The sequence below is a fragment of the Candoia aspera genome, chromosome 8 (assembly GCF_035149785.1).
Source record: "Candoia aspera isolate rCanAsp1 chromosome 8, rCanAsp1.hap2, whole genome shotgun sequence".
In the NCBI taxonomy this organism is placed as follows: Eukaryota; Metazoa; Chordata; class Lepidosauria; order Squamata; family Boidae; genus Candoia; species Candoia aspera.
Window position 1 is genome coordinate 28,379,773 of NC_086160.1, and position 16,258 is coordinate 28,396,030.

Consider the following 16,258-nt stretch of genomic DNA (forward strand, 5'->3'; position numbering starts at 1 on the left):
AGAAGAACTGGATATCAAAATTAGAAAACCAACAGCAAAACCATATTCATTCCCAAAGTGGAAGATCAGACTGGAGTCAAGATAAACGAAGTAAGATCAGATGCAAGTAATTTAAATAACATGAAAGAGCAAAAATTGAAGTATGTAAGGATCAAGACAAGCCTAATAAAAAAGTATTGGCTTAGCACCAGAAAAATTGAAGAAGCTTTGGAAATCATAAAGAAATAAATAACAACAGCTGGGAAAATTGGATGTTTTGGGGCACTAATCATCCAATTAAAGCAAAATCAGCTATTTCAATCAGATCAGAGGTGATTCTACCAAAATATAAATGGCAATAGAAATTCTGAAAATGGAAAACCAAACAAAGAGGAAACAATCCGGTTTTGGAATATCTATGGGAAACACAAAAAGACTATAATAAGGACTTCCAGTGGGGACATGGCCAACTAAACAGCTGTGCCTATGGGCTCCATAGACAGAACTGACAACCCAGCAGTTTTTTGGGCTCATGTAGGTGTTTTCCTGAAGCCTAGAAGCATCTTCATGAATAAAGAAAATGCTTGTAATCATCCCATTTGCTCTCTAGAATGGTGACTTGCAGCCAGAGAATTGCAAACAGTGTTTGCGCTAATCCGGTAAGAGCCATCAGGAGACCAGGACGTCATCATTTCCAAGCCACAATGTAGCCTTAAAGAGACACTAAGTCGAGCCACCCCATTTCTAAATCACCCAATTTATATATATATATTTAAGTTTATCTAACGGCGTTCCGAGTCGTCATGCTGGCCACATGACCCGGAAGTGTCTATGACAATGCCGGCTCCAAGGCTTAGAAACGGAGATGAGCACCGCCCCCTAGAGTCGGATTCGACTGGACTTTACGTCAAGGGAAACCTTTACCTTTTTAAGTTTATGTACCCTAAGAGAGGCTTTTTACAGCAAGGAGGAGCAATCTCTCTTGGTGCGTATAGTTATTTTTGGGATTAATTTTTAAAGAATCTTAAGTTTTGGCTTGTTTCCCATTCAAATACTAAGAGGATTAAGAATAAATAATTGCCTCCATGTTATTATTTTTGTATTGAATTTGAAGAATTTAATATATTCCTACACATTGAATCTGCTGTTTTGAATCTTCAGCTTTCTGTTCCTACTTTCTCTGGGAGCTGCCTGTTAGCATACTTTCACTTGTCTCAATACTTTCGGAAATTTTACATTAACTCATTAACTCCTACTTTCGCCAGTCAAGTATCTAGGGGGTGCCATAATCTACTGCCTGAAACATGGAAGACTTCAAGCAGACTCTCTCAGAATTTTGTTGTGAGCTTAAGCAGTCTTTTAAACAGATGTTTCTGATTCCTGTCAAGCTAGTTTGCAAGATATTCTGGACATTGTAGAAAATATCAGCTTTAAAATGTGTCACCTGGCTGGGGATGTTGTGGAAGAAGTTGAGGAATCCAACAAAGATAGAAATGTGTCTGCTGATAGTGAGATTGAGGCTTTTGCTGATGACGACCAGATTGTGGAACTGAAGGAATTTAATGGACAGATTGAATTGCAAATCATGAATGGAATTGTTTTTCTGATGGAAAGTTATGGGAAAGAAGAGGTTTTTCTTTTTCTTTCCCCCCCTGTGGGAGGTTTTTTGCTGAGAAGTTGGAGTTTTTGATCTCTCTGTGAAAAATGCCTTGTGTTGATTGTGGAGATATGTGAATGCTTTGGTCTATTTTCAAGTGGGATAAGGATTTAAGCATGTTTATCTGGATTGTTTTTAAGGCTTGTTTGACTTCATACTCTTTTTTTAATGATTTGGATTAAGATTAATAAGGTATAAACAATAAATGCTGGTTTTAGGTTTAATAGAATTAATGTTATAATTGCAGTATTATTAATTATAAGAGCAGACAATTCATATGTTTTTTAGTTTGATTTTTATTATAGTGGACAGAAATGTATAGAATAGTGGTAGGAAGGAAATAATTAACATTTATTGTTTTTGTGGGGGGAGTTGATTAAGAGGCATGTGTGTGTATTCTTTTAATATAAGGGGAAGAAGCAATTGTAATTAGTGATTTTTATAATGTGCTAGTGGAATGATTTAGAGAAATAATGTAATTTTGGTCTGATATATAGGGCAAGGGATTGATTATGGAAATGGCTGTATATTCTTGTTAAAAGTCAGAAGTCACCTCTTTATGTAATCTTTAAATTTCTTTTTTTCTTGTGTTTTCACACTTTTTAGTTTTTTCTTTCTGTAGTTTTTATCTTTGCTCTAAATCTAAGAAAATTCTTATATAAAAATACTAATAAAAATGCTGGATGGATAAAAGAATTTGAAGTTGAATTTTAAAAAAAACAAATGGAAGAACTAATAATAACAGCAGAAATGGTTAAAAATCAAGTGAAAAAGATTAAAAACTGGACATCTCCTGGAAATGATCAATTTCAGCTTGAGCTTTTGGCTCAAATATCTGACTGGCTTACATTGAATTATAGCTAAACAGCTTAATTAAGTATTGCATAAAGGAGACATCAGTGGCTGGTTAATAACTGGCAATACTTATCTGATTCAAAAAGACCCAGTAAAAGGGACAACACCAGGAAACTATAGGCCAATAACATGCTTGCCTAAAATGTTTAAATTACACACAGGTATAATCGCGGACAACATCTAAGATTATTTGGAAGAAAATGAAATCCTTCCAGTAGAACAGAAAGCAAATAAAAGGAAAAGTAGAGGTACAAAAGGTCAACTTCTGATTGATAAAATGGTTCTGGAGAATTGCAAAAGCTGAAAACCAATTCACATATGGTCTGGATTGATTACAAAAAGGAATTTGATTCAATACCTCAGAGTTGGATCACCAAATGTTTGGAAACAATTGATGTCAGTAAAAACATTAAAATGCTTGTACAAAAAATAATGAAGCAGTGGAAGACAGAATTGGTGACTGAAAATAAAAAACATGGGCGTGTCAACATTATGAGAGGTATCTTCCAGGTGATTTATTATCACCCTTATTATTTGTCATTGCTATGATCCCACTTGCAGTGATCTTGAAGAAAACAAATCTTGGGTATCAAACAGCAAAAAATGATAATAAAATCTCACATTTGCTTCATATGGATAATTTGAAGCTTTATGGAAAATCAGAAATTGAAATCCAGTCATTGACAAATATTGTAAGGAATTTTAGCAGAGATATAGCAATTTGGCCTAGGAAAATGTGCTACAGTAGCAATAAATTGGGGTAAAATTATGAACAGTAACAGAATTGAAATGCTGAATGGCCAAACCATCAGGAGCAATCAGGATGAAGCCTGAACGTATCTGGGCATTTTACAATTGGATAACATCAAGCATGGACAAGTTAAAAATGTGATTAATAAAGAATGCATCCAAAGAGTGAGAAAGTTGCTAAAGACAAAATTGAGCAGGAGAACCACCATCAAAGCCATCAATACCTGGGCCATATCTGTGATACAATACACTGCTGGAATTATTAACTGGACACAAGCTGAACTGGACAGTGTGGACCGAAAAAGAAGAAAACTCATGACTATTCACTATGTGTTACATCCCTGTAGTTATATTGATAGATTATACCTGCCCCACAGAAATGGAGGCAGAGGTTTACTTCAAGTCAAACAAGCTGTCATAGAAGAAAAGCATGCACTGGCTGATTATGTAAAAGACAGCAAGAACAAGCACTGATACCAGTTAAAAACTGGAACTTACTGAATGTACAGGAAACAAAAGGTGAATATTGAAATAATGTAATAAAAACATGGACAGAATACTGGCAAGGAAAAGCATTACATGGTCAATTTCTACAAAAGATCGAGGGGAAAGTGGATAAAGATAAAACCTGGCCATGGCTTACAGATGGAACATTAAAAAAAGAAACTGAAGGCTTGATATTGGTCTGTCAAGAGCATGCTATTTGAGCTAATGAAATCAAGGCCAGAACTGAAAAAATATCAAATGATTCAAAATTTGGATTGTACAAAGAAGCAGAAGAAACAGTAGATCATATACTCAGCTCATGGAAGAAGATTGCACAAATTGACTATAAACAATGACATAACACAGTTGCCAAAATGAATCACTGGAACATCTGTAAAAATTATCATGTGCGAGTAATGAAAACTTGGTGGGAACATCTAGTTGAAAAAGTAGCTGAAAATGAGCAGGCTAAAATACTGTGGGATTTCTTAATACAAACTGATAAAGTCTTGGTGCATAACACAGCAAATTTAACTGTGGTTATAAAGAAGAAAGTGTTGATAATTGATGTGGCAATACCAGGGGATAGTAGAATAGAAGACAAAGAATTGGAGAAGATCACAAAGTATCAAGATCTGAAAATCGAAGTTGAAAGATTATGGCATAAACAAGCCATGGTGGCTCCAGTGGTTATCAGCATATTTGGTGCCATTCCAAAAAACCTTGGATGGCACTTAGAAAATCTGTGCATTGACAAAATTTCCATCTGTCAATTACAAAAGGCCACACTGCTTGGATCTGCACATATACTATGCTGATACATTATGACTTGCTAGGTTCTTGAGAAGAACTTGATGCAAATGAAGGCCAACACCAGCTGAAAAATTGGCAACTGTGATTTCACATTGTTGTGAATAATAATAATAATAATAATAATAATAATAATAATAATAATAATAATAATAGTATCAGATCATTAATACGGGAAAATTTGTAATGATGTCATGGCCCAGGAAGCAAAATTACTATCTTGCCATGTCAATCCCTTGATATTTAAATTCATCCCTCTCTGGAAACACATGGAACATCTTAAGATGAGACATGATGTCTGCCCCAATGTTTGCATTTTTGAAGTATTTGGAAATTTCAATTTATTGCTCATCAGCTATAACTGAGTCATCTTAAGACAACCTTCTCCAACTGGACACGTTCCTGATGTGGTGGGATTTTACCTCTCAGAATTCCTAGTCATCTTCTGACATGTTTCTTGGGGTATTTGGGTACTCTTCAACAAATCTAGAGGGTACAAAGTTGGAGAAGATGGCTTAGAGTTTTTGCAATAATCAAGCTGAATATTATACTACATGAGAAATCTGTATGATAAGTTGCTAGGCCTAGATGACATAAAATCTGATGCAACAATATCAAAATATCTTTAATGGTAGTTGTGCATAGATGTCATCACTAAAAGTACATTAACACTATCCTCTGTAGATATGATATCAATAGGTGTAACCATGCCAAGACTGTTGGATTGTGGGAAGTATGGAAAAATCTCAGCTACTTTAATTTGAATGATATGTAATAATAACTGACCCTGATCTCTTCCTCTTTCCTCTTTCCTCTTTTTATTTTTAATTGTTGATCCTTTGCTTCCTTTTCTTTTATTACAAAGTATGGATATCATGGGTAGGTTGGGGATTCATTGATATTTTCTGATCTTAGAAGAAAGGTAAACTCATTATTTGAATGAAATTTGATACTAGCTGTGTAACTCCCCATTAAAAATGCTATTGGAAGAAGAGTTTATACAGTTTTCTAAAATACACCTCAAACCCCTGCTGGAAAGCTTGATAATATTTACCTGGCTTTTAAAAACTGCCACTCTCTGAAGATTCTGCACAAAGACACAATTTCATACCTATCTTCTAAGGTTTATGAAGGGTATATCAGTCCTGTGGACAGTGAGGTGCTTAATTTCATCCCTCATGAAATAAGCCTACTCACAATAGATGTTAGCATGTCCCATTCTGTTAGAATAACATCAGGTTGGACAACCCACAACCTAGGGCTGCAGAGGCCCCCAGATCTAGTTTTGGGGATCCCCAGATGTACAACTTACACAAACTAGTCTCTTCAGTCTGAAAATTCCTATGTTTTACACTATATGCAAAAGTTTGACTAAGGTTGCTGTTCTGTAGGTATAGCCATTCCTACATATTTACACAACTAAAACCCCAATACCTAAGTAGAAGCACCTAAGTTCATCACAACACTAAAGAAATTAATTAAATCTTTTCAATTAATCTGACACGCATCCTATCTGAACTATAGTTCATCTACAGTATAATCTCTTAAATGTATTATCTACATTCTTGGTCCCTTCAACTTTCCATTTTCAAGTACAATTAAGTGTCCTTGTTTGCATTTTCATCTCTGGCAAGGAAGAATTTCTTTAAACCATTTTTATCACTTGATCCATATGAGAAGTCCCCATCCCCCAAAATCAAAGGGCTATTAAAATAATAACATTCATTTTTGAAGTGGAGATTGCAAAACTGAAAGCACTTTTAAGCTGTACAGTATTGTTTTTCATTTCCAGCTTTTCGTTTTGCTTTGAACTGTGAGGCAGATTCAGTAGTGTCTTTATTCTGCTATGATCCACAGTTCTGCCTTAATATTTTTGTCCCCATAGCTAAGCAGAAATTCAAAGAGAATGCCTTTGTAATCATGTTTAAGAATAAAACCACATGGTGTAACTGTTCACTAACATTTCAGATGGCAGATTTCAACGCTCACTCACACTTCCAGCCAACAACTAGGCTACTCGTTCAGCAAAATCAATGTTTTATAATTCAGTATCAATTGGTATTGCAAACACAAGTGTTCCTGCACATAATAACATCAAGAAATTAGTCAACTCTTCTATCTGATCTGTTAGTTTTATACTGATAGATTTAAGCAGAAGTTGGGAGAAACATTCAATATCATGGCTTTCCATCTCCAGGCTGCAATGGTACAATCCAGCAAGAAGTACACCATATGATTCCTGTAATACAATGGACCTTTTTGTCTATTTATTTATTTTATTTATCAAATTTATATAGCTGCCTATCTCACTCTTGTGGATCTAGGAATTCCAATTCCTAGAAAGGACTGGAAATATCACTTTGGATAATTGTAATTTCTACAACTCTATGTTAATGCTGGTGAAGCAGCATCTTTTAGCTTTAGGCAATATATAGCCTTCCTTGACAGACTCATGATGCATCTTCCATTAATCTAAATATATTTATAAGCATTTTCATAAAAGATGCCGGAACAGAATGTAGACTTCCAAGACGAAATTGTTTCGGCAAACTTTGCAACATTCTGCTGATGTAAGTAAAAGATTCTCCTGCTAATGATGATAAAGAAGAATGGGCCCACTGTATCCTTTTTGGTTTATCTTATAAATGATGGTTCAGTTATGAATGACTGCAGGTAATTGTTCAGTAACACTGTTTAAAATGATGGAAATTTTATTTAATTGCTTTTGATGGAAATAAATATTTGTTCAACTGCAAAAGAGAAATGGGAGCTTAACACCTTACAGTCATTTTCATGCTTCATTCAAAAATGCAACTCTAAAATTATTTTTTTAAAAAAATCCATTCCCTAATCAACACTGAAAAGAACGTAACAGGGAGGCTGTCAATATTCTCTGCTGTGACCCTTTATTTAGATAACCTCTTGACTCAGACTTTTGCCAAGGGAATGAAATGGCATTAGAACATATAACTCGTTCACAATTCTGGGACACTGGCAACATCCCACACATGTTGCTAGTTCTATGCCTGTGTCATTTGAACATCCCCCATAGCAGTCATGCACTCCATTAATTACCCATAAATGACAACAACTAATTGTACCTACTCACTATAGCAGGGTTTGACCTGAGAAACTCTAAAACTCTTGCTTAACTTTATTAACACTGAGCGTTTGAATAATTTCATTTTTTTAAATAAAGTTCTCCCTTGACCAGCAAGGGAATTGTCAGCAGAGCCTCAGCAGCAGCTGATAATGTCTTAGCCAAGTTCTTCAGATATTGTCCATCTGCAGTGATATGTGGCTGGCTTCTGCCCTGGCATACGCTTAATCCTCAGAACAGATTTCCTGGCTTTAGGAAAACATAATTTCTGATTCCTCTAATCCAGATGCTGGCCAAAATGTTGTTTTCAATCTGTATAGAACAGTTTGTTTTTTGTTCCTCCCTAAGAGCTGTTTTTTTTGCTGATAATTTTTTCTATAACAGTCATATTAATATGCTCAAAAATCCACTGTTGAGTTTCAGATAAAGGATCACATCTGTTCATGAAAATCTTCTTCTCTGCTGGGTTGCAATCAATGCAGCTGCCGCTCACAGGATGGAATAAAGTTTTGTCCTGTGGGAAGAAAATTAAAAAATAATTAAGAACCAAGTGCCAGATGATTAAAAATTAACATTTTTTACCAGAACACAGTTGAAAACACCCAAGTCAGGCTTCTTTATGTAGCAATTCTAGACAGAATAATTTAAGAGTGGAGAAAAATTTTCTCCCAAATTATTTTCAGTGAATTATATATTATTGTCTACAGCTGTGTTTCTCAAAGCTTGTCAACTTTAAGATTTGTGGACTTCAGCTCCCAGTTCTGGGAGTTGAAGTTCACACATCTTAAACGTTGCCAAGTTTGAGAAACACTAGTCTATAGTAAAAGAATTTTGTTTTTACATATGGCTTTCAGCAGATGGCAACACCTAGCTGACCTTGGCAGATCCAGAAAGCTAAAAGGGTCAACCTTAGTTATTGTTGGGAAATCTAGGGCTGTATGCTAGAAGTAAAACAAACACATCCCAGAAGAAGGCAAATGGCAAGCTGCTTCTTTCTCATGCCAAGAGAATTTCATATATATACTAGATGTCCATGAAATCACCAAAACTTGAGCTTTACTCAGAGAAGACTTGTGTGGGGGGGAGGGTGTGTATGTGCATCTGCATCTGCATGCAATGATGCAAAAGAAAGGCAGTGAGTGAAATAGGAAAGATTGTCTAGGATTATTTAGAGAGTCAATTTCCCTACTTTCAAGGAATTTAATAACAAGCCAACACTGTTAACCATTCCTCCCTGGGTTGATTTTACTTCTACCTTGTAGGAAATGGCTCACCAAAACTACCATGGCACATCAATAGCTTAGTAGTGGAGCACTGTCTTTGCATGACAAAGGTCCCATGTCCAGTTACTGATATCATTAGGTGCAGCTAATAATAATCCTGTCTGATGTCATGGAGAATGACTGCCAATCAATGTGGAAAATACCTAGTAAGTAAATGAACAAACAATCTGACTTTGGCTTTTGTAACACCATCCCCGATTCCACATGAGATCTGAGTGGTAAATTGTAAAATTGGAGCCAAATTGATAACTGATGAGAAAATGTTTTAATGAGATATAGCCTCAAAGACAGTGCAGTCCAAAAGAAGGAAAAACATTATGCGTATTGTAGTGGCATGGAACAGCTCTTAGAATACTCATTTTCACATTCTACAATATAATCACAATCAATTCAGTCCCTTCCTGTTTTAAGCTGTTCTTTCCCACCCATATATCTCCAAAGCCAACTGAGTGATTTGCTAGTCTTAACTGCTGATGTCTCTTAGCATGGTAAGGCAGCTTAATTTTGAAACGCCAAATCTAACTCTGATTTGATTGTTTCTGTATAGAGACTTCTTCAAGCCAGCTTGTCATGCAATAACCCAAAACGTTTTTGTATACCATGTCCTCTTCACAGTGACTGGTGTCTTGCCTTATGACAGCTTGAAAGGAGATACAGAATGATCACAGTGTAGAAATGGTAAAAAAAAAAACCCTGAAGGAGCAGCTGAAGCAGAAAGCATGCAGAGTGGCAGTGAAGAAATATCTGATTCCCAATTTACAGACTTTTTTCAGACACTTGGCTGGGCAAAGTAACTAAAAAATGTACTGTGTGAATTTTTGCCCTTGTCACAATGAGATTACAATTGTATTTACCTATCTTTTGGGGAGTATTTAAAAGATTAAGGGCTAATCCGCACACACACAAGTGTTACTTAACTCAAAATTATACTGACTTTATATAGAACTATGATGTTACAGCAATATAAGCTGGTATGTTAAATCTCTTTTTGCTATTTAATCTGTGGCAGTTTACTATTTGATGCACATCCATGTGCAAACTAGCCCTAAAATTTGTTAAATTGATCGTAAATTAAGTTATTGTTACTAATCTGTAATGTAGTGTAATGCTAGTCTGCAAATAGCAATAATCCCCTGTCTTCAACATTGGCTTTCTCTGGGCACACAGCTGTATAGTTTTAAGAAAATTCAAGTGTTTAAATCACGGGAATCAAGCAGTTCTGTATACTTTCCAGCACCAAACAACTTTTACAGAAATTCAATATCTGACTTGATTTATCTTTCTTTCAGTTAGGATATCAGTACAAAGCAAGTGGCACTAGGAGCTAACCAGGTTTGCATTGATCTATCAGTTTATGTTTGGATTAGTTTGGAATAGATTATAATGACAGAAGGACAGAAAGATAAAAATTTTCACAGCTGTCAAGTAGAGGAATAAAATGTTACACTCTACCCTATGAGTGATCAGAATAGTGTTCTGAATGCTCTTGGGGTTTTACTGTCTGATTCATTGGTGACACTGTGAAAGCTGGGGCTAACTGTGGAGCATGGATAACCTGGACAGCGGTTATTTTTGCTCAGAGTTCTTTGACCACCAGCAGCCCATCAATCATCTTAAACAGGAGTTATGGATGATAATACAGTAAGGATGACAACCAAGACAGTGATGGAGAAAACACAGGAAGAATCAGTCTCCATCAAGCCTAGAGATCAGTTGGAGATAAACTTTATAGGAGTGCGGACAGTGGAGACAGCTGATTTCTGTACCAACATTACTTCTATAGAATACACAAACAATGCTTTTCCTTTTGGAGGTCCAAATCAAATGGCATAGACTCTTCAGCACCTCATGACTCACTGACCATGGGGGTGGGGCATTAGAATATAGATAGTTAACAATTTACTGTAGTCTCCTCTTTATTTAATTCTCCTTGCTCTTTGTCTAACAGAGTGTTAATTTGAAGTCACTTCATTCTTCCTTTCTTCCCAGGCACACATGTATGGTGCACATAATCTTTTAACTCTTTTCCTGGTAAGATATAGTTAGCTAGGTCCTAGGCTTTTTAAATCCTATAAATATTCCCTGTAACTATACTCCCTTTTAATTACAGTGATAAAACCTGCTTCACTAAGTATTGCTTAGGTTAGATTTCTGCTCTCAGGAATACTCACATGCATACACAGAACAGCTCAAGCTCCAAAATTTCTGTACTGTGTAAATAAAAATACTAGAGAGAAGGAACCCAAACAATTGGGTTTTCTTGACTCCTTCAATCCAATTACTTCATTTGTTGCAGGTAAAATAACTCAGACGTGCCTGGAACTCCAGTACAAAGACAGATCAGGTGGATGCATTTCATTCAGTCATCTTTGATGAGTTGGGATAGGAGAAGATGCTCCTGCCAGAAATCTGTGTGCTGCAACAGCAAGGGTGGTGGTGGCATGGCAATAATTTTCTAGGATATCCATGAGGTGACAAGATGTCTTGTTCAATTGGTAACTGGGTATGGGTATGATAAATGGGTAACTTGTTCAATTGGCAACTGCTCATGTAAAGGAGGACTCATTAGGATAGTCCAACATTGGGCCCTTATGGGTCTTATCAATTTCCAATGAGTGCTTAGGGAGTTTCCCAACAATCAGGCAAGCAGTTCTGCCACCTTTGACATCAAGCTCTGGATTATATAGTTGACTATGGCATTGGATAAAAATACTCCTGATTGGCCTCTCCCTTTGCACAGATCCAGGGGTGCCTCATGGTTCGTGGAAGAATTCCAGGAGAGTAAGCAGCAAAAGAGATGCTTTATTATATCTGCAGAGTACCATTCAGCAGCCTTATTTAATCTGACACAGTCTCTTTTGGAGAATGATGGTTGAGAAGATCTTACTCAAGGCCACTGTGATTTATTTGTAAGACACTTTGTGGAAAAATTGGTTGTATTTGCTTGGGATTCTCATTCATGAACAGAATGAGATGACTGTGGCACCATTGTGTGATACCATCTGGGGTTATTCTGAGCCTGTGAAGTCTAAGGAAGTCAGCCTTTCCTGGCCTGTTCAATCATCTTTAAGGGAGCTGTAGTCTCCCTTCTGAAGAAGCCCTGCCTCAATCCAGAGGTTGTGAATAATCTACACTCAGTCTCCAACCTCCCCTTTTTTGGAATACGTTTTTGAGAAAATGGTTGAGATTCACATACAGAAGTTCTTGGAAGAAATAGATGGTCTAGATACCTTCCAATCAAGTTTCAAATGTGGGCATGGGATGGAAACAAAATGGGTCACCCTTGCAGATGATCCCTCAACAGTGTTTAATACCTTTGATCCATAGTATCCTTCTGGATGGCCTGCAGTAGTTGAGGATTAAAGGTATCATAGTTGTACCCCTTTCTGAAAGAATGGGACCAATTGGTGCTAGTGAGAGATGAGTGGTTGATCCTTTGGTCACTACAGTGTGGGATGTCCCAGGGGTCAGGCTTCTCCTCCATTTTATTTAACAATCTATGCAAAATGACCGGGATAGATCACCCATTGATTTTGTGTGAGGTATCATCAATATTTTAATAAAACCAAATTGTGCATGTTCCCCGGCAAAGTAGGAGATGCCTTGGAGATCCTCCCATGGTGTCTGAAGGCCATTGGGGTTTGTATGTGATAAAAATGGACTCAGATTAAGTCACAGCAAGACGTAGCTGTTTATCCAGATATATGATACCATCCTTGATTCTTGATAGGTTTGTACTCTCTTGAAAGGAGCTAGTATGATATATGGGGTTCAGGAAAGCTTTTGCTGAGTTGTGGCTAGTGCACCAAATGCAGCCATTGCTGGGAACAGCAGGCTGTAGTGACTATCACTCAGATCCTCATCACCTCTTGTTTGGATTATTGTAATACAGAGGCCATCTTTGAATGGCACTCAGAAACAGAAGTTGTTCCAAAATGCAGCTGCTTGATTTCTGACAGGCCAGTCCCATTTCAGCAGAATCATGAGTACTTCATTAGATACCACTAGATTTCTGGTACATATCAAAGCTGATTATTTCTTATAAAGTTGAATATGGCTCAGGTTCTTAGTTCTTATGGGACTTAATTCTCCAGATAGAATCTTCCCATACTCTGCATACTAAGTGGGAAGGATTTTTGATTATTTACTCTCGCCAGATGGCTTGGGGAGGGGGATGGGAGGATGGCAGCACAGAGACAAATTTTCTCAGTAGCATTGCCAATACCCTGGAATGAACCATCCCTGATGTTAGAAAGGTCCTCTCTCTAATGGCATTCCAGAAGCCACTGAAGATCCTTCTCTTTCTTCTAGCCTTTTGAGGACAATATACTGGCGCAGGCTTTCACAGCTGGTGTCTGTTAGACAGGGTTGGGCTTCAGGGTTTAGTGATCATGGTCTAGACTACAGATTTCCTGATGTTTGCTGGCAAGCTGGCATCTTCAGAGGCAAGGTAGTCTGCATTCAGGAAATCTATTGTGTAGACTATGGTCACTAAACCCTGATGATAGCCAAATCCAAGTATCACGATGATACATGTGTGCAGTGGGAATATCTCACAAGCGGAGAAATATAGGCAGTAATAGGTTTTTACTGGAGAGATAGTATTATTTGTTACATAAAAACTTAGCAGATGCCAATGTGGGTAGAACTCAATAAGCCTCTAAATTTAGAACATTAATTTCAATTGGACTTAAGTATGATTAACTTCTCATGAAATGACAAGTATGACATTTGTCACATATTTATAGACCCTGTTTTTCTATAGTATATTCTTAGGCCTAGTGTAAAGACTGCTTGGCTGATTCATATTTCTTACCATACTACATTATATATGAGATAAATAAAGAAAAGATCAGTCCAGGGTCAACAAAAGCTATCAAATGCCTCAATGCAGCTCAGTTCTGATACTATTTTGGTTATATAAAGTCACTTTGAAAATGACAATGAAGTTGCTGCCAGAAAAAGAAATGGTAAGGTCCAAGAGAAACAGACAAACTTTTTTATTAGAAAAACATTCCACCCCAGTCCATTGATCCCTTTAGACTTAAAGTAACTATTAATTTGGAAGCCTGGCACATCCCAGAAAATGCTTTACATCACATAATGAAGGCCTAGTGAACAACTAATGAAGTCACCAGCATTGGCTTCTTTCTTTTGATGGCAGATAATTGCGATCAGGTCTTTCTATTCCCTATTAAAAGGAAGTGTATTGGGTGTAGGTGGAAGGGTCATGCAACTTTACATGGGTGACCTCTATTCCTGAGAATCAGAATGCAACTACAGTACACACCTGAGCAATCAAGATGATAAAATACCTGGAAGAAAAAGCTTAGAAGGTGTTGCGATATTTAACTTGGAGAAGAAAAGACTCCTGGGAGTTGTGAAAACTGCCTTCAGATATCTGATAGTCTGTCATGTAGAAGATGGGGCAGAATTGTTCAGAGGTGTTCCAAAAGACAGGACAAGAAGGAATGAGTTTAAATTTGATTGAACAACAGGAAAAATTTCCTGACAGTAAGAGCTGTTGGAAGGTGGTGGACTCTCTTTGTCACAGGTGTTTAAAAGAGGCCAGATGGCCACCAGTTGGGGATGCTGCATTGGGCGGTATGTTGGGCTAGATGTTCTCTAAGGTCCTTTCCAAATCTGACATCTGTGATTCTATGGGTTCAAATGAATGACTACACAGTTGGAACATATGTGTTCCACTACTTGTGTAACTTGGAACTTTAAGACACAATATTCCTGGCTACACTGGGGAAAATAATATTCTGAGCTCTTTGGAGGACAAAAATGAAATAAATGAATGAGCGAATAAAGAAAATCCACATACACAAGCATTTATAACGCACAAATTAGATAATCCCAACTAATCTGTCATCTGAGTCACAGTATCTTCAGTTTTCTGCACATTTGAACCTGCATATATGGGAAGGAATCAATATATCATTTTCTCCTTCTAACTGCATGCTGCTGGGTTTGGCATGTATGCGTAATGTGCAGCTGCCTATGCATGACCAGCTCATATTTCAGCCCAGCCACAAACTCACTATCCAGCCATTACCTTGCAATCTCAGTATCCTGCTTGTAACATGGGATAATGATGGCCTACCTTAAAGGGATGTTGCATGAGTTACCAAGAATTCTATGGATATTCAAAAAGTTCTGTATAAAAGAAATATTATTATTACCTTCCAGAAATAATATTATTACCTTCCAGAAAAAAATAAATTCCAACTAGAAACAAATAAGGACATGTTAGCAGTAACAAAAACCAGGGAAAAGTTTTAATAATCATCTAATATGTGCTGAGACAATAGATCAAATACCATCATTGATTCAGCATTATTTTTTTCAATGGTTGTGGCTCCTACATGAACAATTTATAGCTACCCATAAGTGTCTGTCTAATGATGTGAAGTGACAGGATGGACTGCTATCAGATTAGCATTATATATCTCCAAAGACATCAACACTTCATTTATACCAACAGGTCTGAGGAATTCCTCAGAAATATATATTTTTGCCTTGAAACAAGAAACTTTATGTACTGTCACAACCCCATATAATAAAAATAAATCAGCAATGCTTTTCCTATTGGTTGCTGGCATACACTGTGAGGGACTCATTTCACTGGTATCTACTGAGCTCCAAATTAAAAATACAATGGGCTCAGATCAAAGGAAAACACTCTGATATGTGTTCTCTTTCACTCTCACACCCGGAGCATTAGATACTAATGAGGACTTCCATGTCATCAAGCTTTTTCCAGCAGCTTGAGAAAGCAAGAAAGAGATTGACTGTCTTTCTGAAGAAGAAACTGCAGTTGCAGTACAAAGTAGATCCCTCTCTGACATAAATGGAGCTTTTTCCCCTGACTTCAAAGAAATGGTGCTAGCTTGCATAATTTGAGCATCCAGCATATTTCTTTTAGCTGCTTAGCTGCCTTACAGATGACACTTCAGCACGGATGAGAAAATCAGTTCACCTATGATGATTGATCCTTCTTTGACTGCATGTAAACTATAAACAGGTTGAATAACTGAGCACACACGAATGTCAATAGAATCCCCATCACAACATTTTAACAAGGTTATATTTTCAGACAAAAACCTCAAGAAAAAATTTCAGGTGATATGAACTCTGAAAAAGCTTCCATCTGCTGTTTCTTTTCTTCCTGGAATATATCCCATCTCTTCACTGATTATAAATTCCATATGCTGTCCTCCAGTGACTAAGTCCTCATTCCCAAATTACTTAATCTGCTTTCTCCATCCATCAGAATAGTAGGAGATTTTCTATCACTTTGCCATGGCTTCCCCCAAAGAATCTTGGGATTTC

At 36.9% G+C, this 16,258-nt stretch overlaps 1 protein-coding gene across 1 annotated transcript in view; it reads right to left on the minus strand.

The window, feature by feature from the left end:
• Positions 1-7,158: 7,158 nt before the first annotated feature.
• Positions 7,159-16,258, minus strand: part of GALNTL6 (polypeptide N-acetylgalactosaminyltransferase like 6) — a 564,011-nt gene continuing 554,911 nt past the window's right edge. The window contains exon 12 of the mRNA XM_063310251.1: positions 7,159-8,151. Coding sequence (XP_063166321.1) covers positions 7,981-8,151 — 171 coding nt within the window. The 3' untranslated portion in view covers positions 7,159-7,980. The remainder of the gene's footprint in view (positions 8,152-16,258) is intronic.